The sequence below is a fragment of the Cervus canadensis genome, chromosome 1, assembly GCF_019320065.1.
Source record: "Cervus canadensis isolate Bull #8, Minnesota chromosome 1, ASM1932006v1, whole genome shotgun sequence".
Classification (NCBI taxonomy): Eukaryota; Metazoa; Chordata; class Mammalia; order Artiodactyla; family Cervidae; genus Cervus; species Cervus canadensis.
Genome location: NC_057386.1, coordinates 126,059,732 through 126,065,778, shown reverse-complemented (window position 1 = coordinate 126,065,778; position 6,047 = coordinate 126,059,732). Strand labels below are relative to the sequence as shown.

General features: G+C 43.9%; 1 protein-coding gene across 1 annotated transcript; it reads right to left on the bottom strand.

Moving 5' to 3' along the window:
* Positions 1-1,551: 1,551 nt before the first annotated feature.
* SNRNP35 (small nuclear ribonucleoprotein U11/U12 subunit 35) lies at positions 1,552-5,763 on the bottom strand. The gene is made up of 2 exons (XM_043442199.1): positions 5,268-5,763; positions 1,552-2,425 (listed from the first exon to the last, which is right to left on the bottom strand). The coding sequence occupies exon 2, from the start codon at positions 2,420-2,422 to the stop codon at positions 1,685-1,687; it is 738 nt and encodes a 245-aa protein (XP_043298134.1). The 5' UTR covers positions 2,423-2,425; positions 5,268-5,763; the 3' UTR covers positions 1,552-1,684.
* Positions 5,764-6,047: the final 284 nt, after the last annotated feature.

Sequence of the window (6,047 nt, the reverse complement as noted above, 5' to 3'; positions counted from 1 at the left end):
TTTTCTAAAACAGTTCTAACAGCTAACAGTAACTTTAAGATATTGTAGGTCCCTAACGTAACAATGAGATTCCTACTCCTGATGCAAAAACCTAGTAATGAATGTGTGAATCTTGATACTAAATCAGGCATTTATTCTGCATGAGACATCCTGAATTTTAAGAACTAAACTTTCAAAGATACAGTCATGGATAAGACAAAAATGTTAAATTTGTCAGTTTGTTGAAAACTGTAGATAGTATGGCACTTATTCAAAGTCCTCAGAAGTTAAGGTCAAAATATCCGGCTTTTAAACAAACCAGAGGCCAGATGGTCAAGGGAAAAGGCAAATCAGTCCATCAGAACTAGATACTGACCTTTCATAGATTTCACTTTCATTTCACTCTCACTTCTCTTGAACTTTCTCTTTTCCAAGGGCTGGAAGATTGCCAAAGTCCATAGCCTCACAGCCCTGCAACTTTGGTTTTTCATTTTAAATGCCAGTCACCCCACCAAAAAAGGAAAGGGAAAAAAAAGTAGTCAGCATTTGGCTGGAGAATGGAGTTATATTTGTTCAAGAGAAGCTGGCTACTGACCCAGAACACTGCTAGGACTGGCTTTTGGTTCTCTGTCTCTGGACAATCTCCTTGGATTCACTTTTCTATCCTATTTTTATTTCACTTAACCAAACCCTTGCACTATGGACATAAAGATGGAAAAGATACAACTTTGATCCTGACCAGATTCAAGGTTCCTGAGAGTCACAGATCAATGCAAATGGTTTCCAGGCATCACCTCTTTTTGCTACACTTTCAAAAAGGTCATTTCCAATAGATGGGAGAAAAAAATCAAAACAAAGCTCTCTGCTACCAAATTAAATGAGTGATGGTTCCTTACACAGGTCTTTATCTACAGATGATGGCGACCACAAAACTGTTTCTCAAGCTTATCAAATAACAGGTCCTTAAAACTGTAAGATGAAGGGAATTCCCTAGAGATCCAATGGTTAGAACTCTGCACTCTCACTGCTGAGGGCCCCCGGGTTCAATCCCTGGTCGGGGAATTAAGATCCCCGCAAGTTGCCCCAAAACAAAAACAAAAATAGGGACTTGCCTGGTAGTCCAGTGATTAAGATTCCATGCTGGCAATACAGGGGACCTGGGTTCCCTGGTTGGTAACCAATATTCCACATACCATGAGGTGTGGCAAAAGATTTTTAAAAATAATAAAAACTGAAAAAACTAAAATGAAGAGGGGCTTCCCTGGTGGCTCAGATGGTAAAGAATCCGCCTGCAATGCAGAAGATCCAAGTCTGATCCCTGGGTCGGGACGATCCCCTGGAGAAGGAAATGGCAACCCACTCCAGTATTCTTGCCTGGAAAATCCCATGGACAGAGGAGCCTGGCAGGCTACAATCCATGTGGTTGCAAACAGTCAGACATGACTGAGCAACTAACACACACACACGTAAGATGAAGAGAAAATTCATATAGTATCAACGTGTTCAGCTTGAAACTGGGTTCCAGAGTCAAAAGAAAACTTACCTAACCCCATTATCATTGGAAAGGTTTTGTTCTGTTTTCATTTTCATCAGTTTTATTCAACCACTGGACTTAGATTCTATACACAGGCAATGTGGTATCCCTGCACTCTTACTGGTCCTGCACCTTCCTTTGGGTTTGGGGAGGAAGAGGGGGAGGGATAGTCTACTTGCTTCTGTCCCTCTTCTCCCTCCCCTTGACCCTGTCATCTCTGAAGTCCCTCTCTCTCTCCCAGTCACCTTCCGGCCATGCCCTGGCTGGTTCTCTCTCCTGCCACCTTTTCTCCCGGCCCCTGTCATGGTGGTCCCTCATCCTGCAGTCCCAGTGTCTTTCTCGGGACCTAGACCGCTCCCTCCTCTCCCTCTTCCCCTCTCGGAACTGGTCATTTTTCACAACTGGCAGGTTAATGGGTTTGCGAAAAGGCCGATCCCGCCCCCCAAATCTCAGCTGCCCAGATTCCTTCTTCCCACCCAGACCTCCTCCGAGTCGCCGAGGAATCCACCCTTTGAGAGTCCTCTCCAGCTCATAGTCCACAAATATTTCATGCTGGTCGATGACCAAGCCGTCAGCATCCCGGTAAGCTTTGAGCAGAGAACGCTCATCTTTGTATTCAATGAAGGCGTAGCCCTTCGAAAAGCCTGTGACCAAGTCCCTCACTAGCCGAAGCCGCCGGATGTCCCCGTAGCGGGTAAACACTTCCTTTAACTTCTCCTCTTTGGTCTGCAGGTTTAGTCTTGCCACAAACAGGGTGAGGAGGGGGTCCCCTGTGACGCCTTTGTTGGGGGTGTATCGTGCCAGCATCGCCCTCCAGACTGCACGATCGTGCGGGTCTTCGTCGGTGCCATCAATGCTGCCAGCTTTGAGAGGGTCATACTCCTTGGCAATGGGCATCCAATCATTCATGTTCTAAGGAGGGGCACAGAAAGCGTGTTTTATGTAGCACCTACTATGAGCTCTGCCTTCAGTCCTTCCAACAACCCCTTAAGTGGATACTATTTTAAATCCCTTCTTCCAACAGGGAAGGAAGCAAAGGCTGAGGCCTCCCAGTTAGAAAGTAGGGGAGACAGGATCACAGCAGTGGGCCTCCAGGGTGCTCTCACCCACCCCCCACCCTCCCTCCAGGGAAGACAACATGCTGGGTTCTGAGGCATACATTTATTATCCAGTTTAGCCGTAGTAGGGAATGTACAAACTCTTTCAATGTGGCATATGGATCAAAATCCAGAATCAAAATCCAGGCTTTCCTTTCAGAAACTGTAAAACGGTCCTAGGAAAACCAGCCTGGGAACTTCTATGGAAAAGGGGGTTTTAAGAAACTCTTTACAAGTGGTCCAGTGGTTAGGACTGCCAGGATAGGGGTTCACTCCCTGGTCAGGGAACTAAGATCCTCCCTGTAAGCAGAATGGCCAATAATAATTTTTTAAAAAGAAAACAAAAACTTCTGACTACCACAAATTTCAAACACAGACTAACATAAACAATGGCATAACCCTCCATGAATTTCTCACCCGCCTCCAACTATGACCCACACCTGACCCATCTTATTTCATCAGTGCCCCCCACTCACATCTCCCTCCCAGATTATTCTGAACCTAATTCAAGATATTACATCATTCATCTGTAAATATCTCAGTGTGCATTACTAAAGGATAAGGACTTTTTTTTATTTTTATTTTTTTTAGGATAAGGACTTTAAAAAAAGAAAAAAAAAAACAAAGCTACAAGGGAAAATGGTGGTCTGAATGCAGTAAACAGGTAGCAAAGTCAAAATGACAGTGACCCAGCCTCAGGCTCTTCAGTTCAAAAGGAAGATGGGGTTTCTTCTCAGTTCCCTAGCTGATAATCCATTTATGCTTTAGGGGTTGAGTATTGACTGCAATGGTAATTTGAGTCCAGCAAGCACACAGTCATCCATTCATTCTGATACAAGATCTCTCTTTTTTTTTTTTTTTTTAAGAGTGTAGGTAAGGTTAAGTCTGACACATGATAACTGACTTATGTGAATCTGCCGGAATAAACCAGATCCTGCTAATAATGTGACCACCTCTGTGAAGCTTTAGAGCCAATGCTGAAATATGTTACTTAAAAATCAGGGCTCTTTTGAATATATCTGGGCATCTTCATTGGCTATGTTATCTTTTTTTTTTTTTTTGCCTCCTGGCATGCAAGATCTTAGTTCCCCAAGGACAGATTGAAGCTGCACCCCCTGAAAGGGAAGCAGTCTTAAACCACTGGACCACCAGGGAAGTCCCATCAGTTGCCTTGTTTCATTGATCTCTGCTCTGGTATTCTCTAAATGGCCCTAAAATTCTTAAAATTCTAATCTTACTTCCTGCCTCCATCACAAGGTTGCAGAGGAAAAAAACAAAAAACAACAACACCGTAATAATTATAGTTATCTTGTATAGAACACATAGGAGGTGTCAGGCACTGTACTAAGGACTTATCTCCCTTCACTTCTCAACAATAACAGGACATGTACTTCTATTGCCATTTCAGATGTGGAAAGTGAAATGCAAAAAGGTTATCTTTTGTCCCAAATCACAGAAGTGGCCCAGCTGTGGAGTTAGGGCCGGGGGGTTTTTGATTCCAGAGCTTGAGCTCTTAACTATTTCCTTAGATGGCTATCATAAAACATAAAGCTTGAAATGGGGATAGGAAAAAACAGGCTAGGCCTGGGTGTTGAAGGCTGACCCAGACCCCAATCAAGTGAGAAGGAAACCAGTCCCCATTTCACAGGAAAAGTTTGCAAAGATCCACCAAATGAACCTGACATTATGGTACACAGTCAGAGCTCCTGTTCAAAGCTGTAAGAATTCTTCAAATTAAAATCTCGAGAGAATTACAAAGGTATAAAAGATGAATTTTGTTTTCTCCCTCATCTGCATGTTCCTATCAATACCAAATACCAAGCGAACAGCGGACTTCACGGGTTCTCGTTTATCTTTTTAGGTGTATTTCCTCCGTTGTAACATTACGTTGAGATTTCCTACAAATTTTTAGACTCTCTCTGGCTTTTTCAATTCTCAGTCATTACTTCATAAACGGGAATGGGATGTGAGATGAATCATGCGAGGTGGAGGTGGGCTGGGCAATTAACCATTAAAAACAGAAGTGTGCAAACTGAAAAAGCTCTGGATTGGAAGTCAGAAAACCCAGGTTTGAGACCTAGTGCTCTCTTGGGCAAAATTTAAATCATTTGTTAAATGCTGCTAAATGCCTCTTAACCGCGTTTTATATGAAGATGAGATAAGGTAGTGTCTTTGAAAGCGCTTTATAATTACAAATTATTATGCAAGTAAGATCTATTCTTGAGCTAGCAAATAAACAAGGAACGCCTCCCCAGGTTGAATTTGCAGAACGAAACTACCCGCGGTTCCCACCAGGTGGGAAACAAATTGAAGGCTGGCTCACGGAGCCGTCAGAGCATGCGTAGTGGGGAGCTGGACGCTAAGGCGGAAGTTTCAGTGAAAAAGCTTATACCTCCAGTCACTCCCGCAGCACGTTCGTCTTGGCCGCCGGCCCTGGAGGCTACCTCCGCCAGCCCCTCATTTGGGTGCGCACAGGAGGAAAGACTAACTCAGATATCGCCCCCGTTCCCCGCAACACAACCCCAAAAGATTCCCCGCCACCGCCTTGCCCGGTTTCAACATGGCGGCCCACACTCGAGCCGACACACGATCCAGGCAGATTCCCTTCCTCCTTCTCGCCAGGGTGGGCCCTATTCCACCTAGTCGCTCCCTCTCACCTCAGCAAAGCTCGGGCTTCCTTTCCCGCCGAAACCTGTGCCGAGCTCTTCGCGACGGAAGATTCTTCTTCTTAGACCGACCGAACCTTAACATCTGAAGCAGCAGATTCGTCACAGGCCCTATTTCCGTCTTTGCTTTTATTGTAGGAAATTTAATCACAGGCATTGAGCATCAAAGGCGTATCGTCTCCAAAGCGAGTGAAGTTTCCTCCTTTCTAAAATTTTTCATGAAGATTAAAAAATGCTGAATTGAACAACTAACGAAAGTGTAGCCAATCAACTGGGAGCCGCTGAATTTCCGTATGAGGAGATGTTTCAGCGCAGAGTTTTAGTTCTTAGACCCACTTTGAGAATTCGATTCATGTTACGGTTTTTTCCCCCCTCAGAAAATGCGTGTGCCGGTTCACAAGGAAACGTTGTACGTATTTTTTTGCCAGAGTTTTTCTAACAATATTGTAAAGCAATTATCCTCCAATTAAATAATTAAGTTTTAAAAAGAAAATGAGTTTGGAGACTTTGATCAAAGAATCGCTTGGGAGCTGGTTTAAATGCCTTTCCCTGGCGCCCGTAGCGATCTATGAATTGAAGGATCTCTGAAAATTTGCATTTTTTTTTTTTTTTTTCAAGTTCCCAAACGGTTCTTTTAGGACCCCTGCCTTTACGGTTAAGAAGACTAGATTTAAAACCTGGGCTTGGGAGGGGGAAGGGAGGGCCTTGAAATCAGTAAATCTGTATAGAACCGATAGATGTGTGGTTCAGAGTATAGGTTTTTGGTTTGTT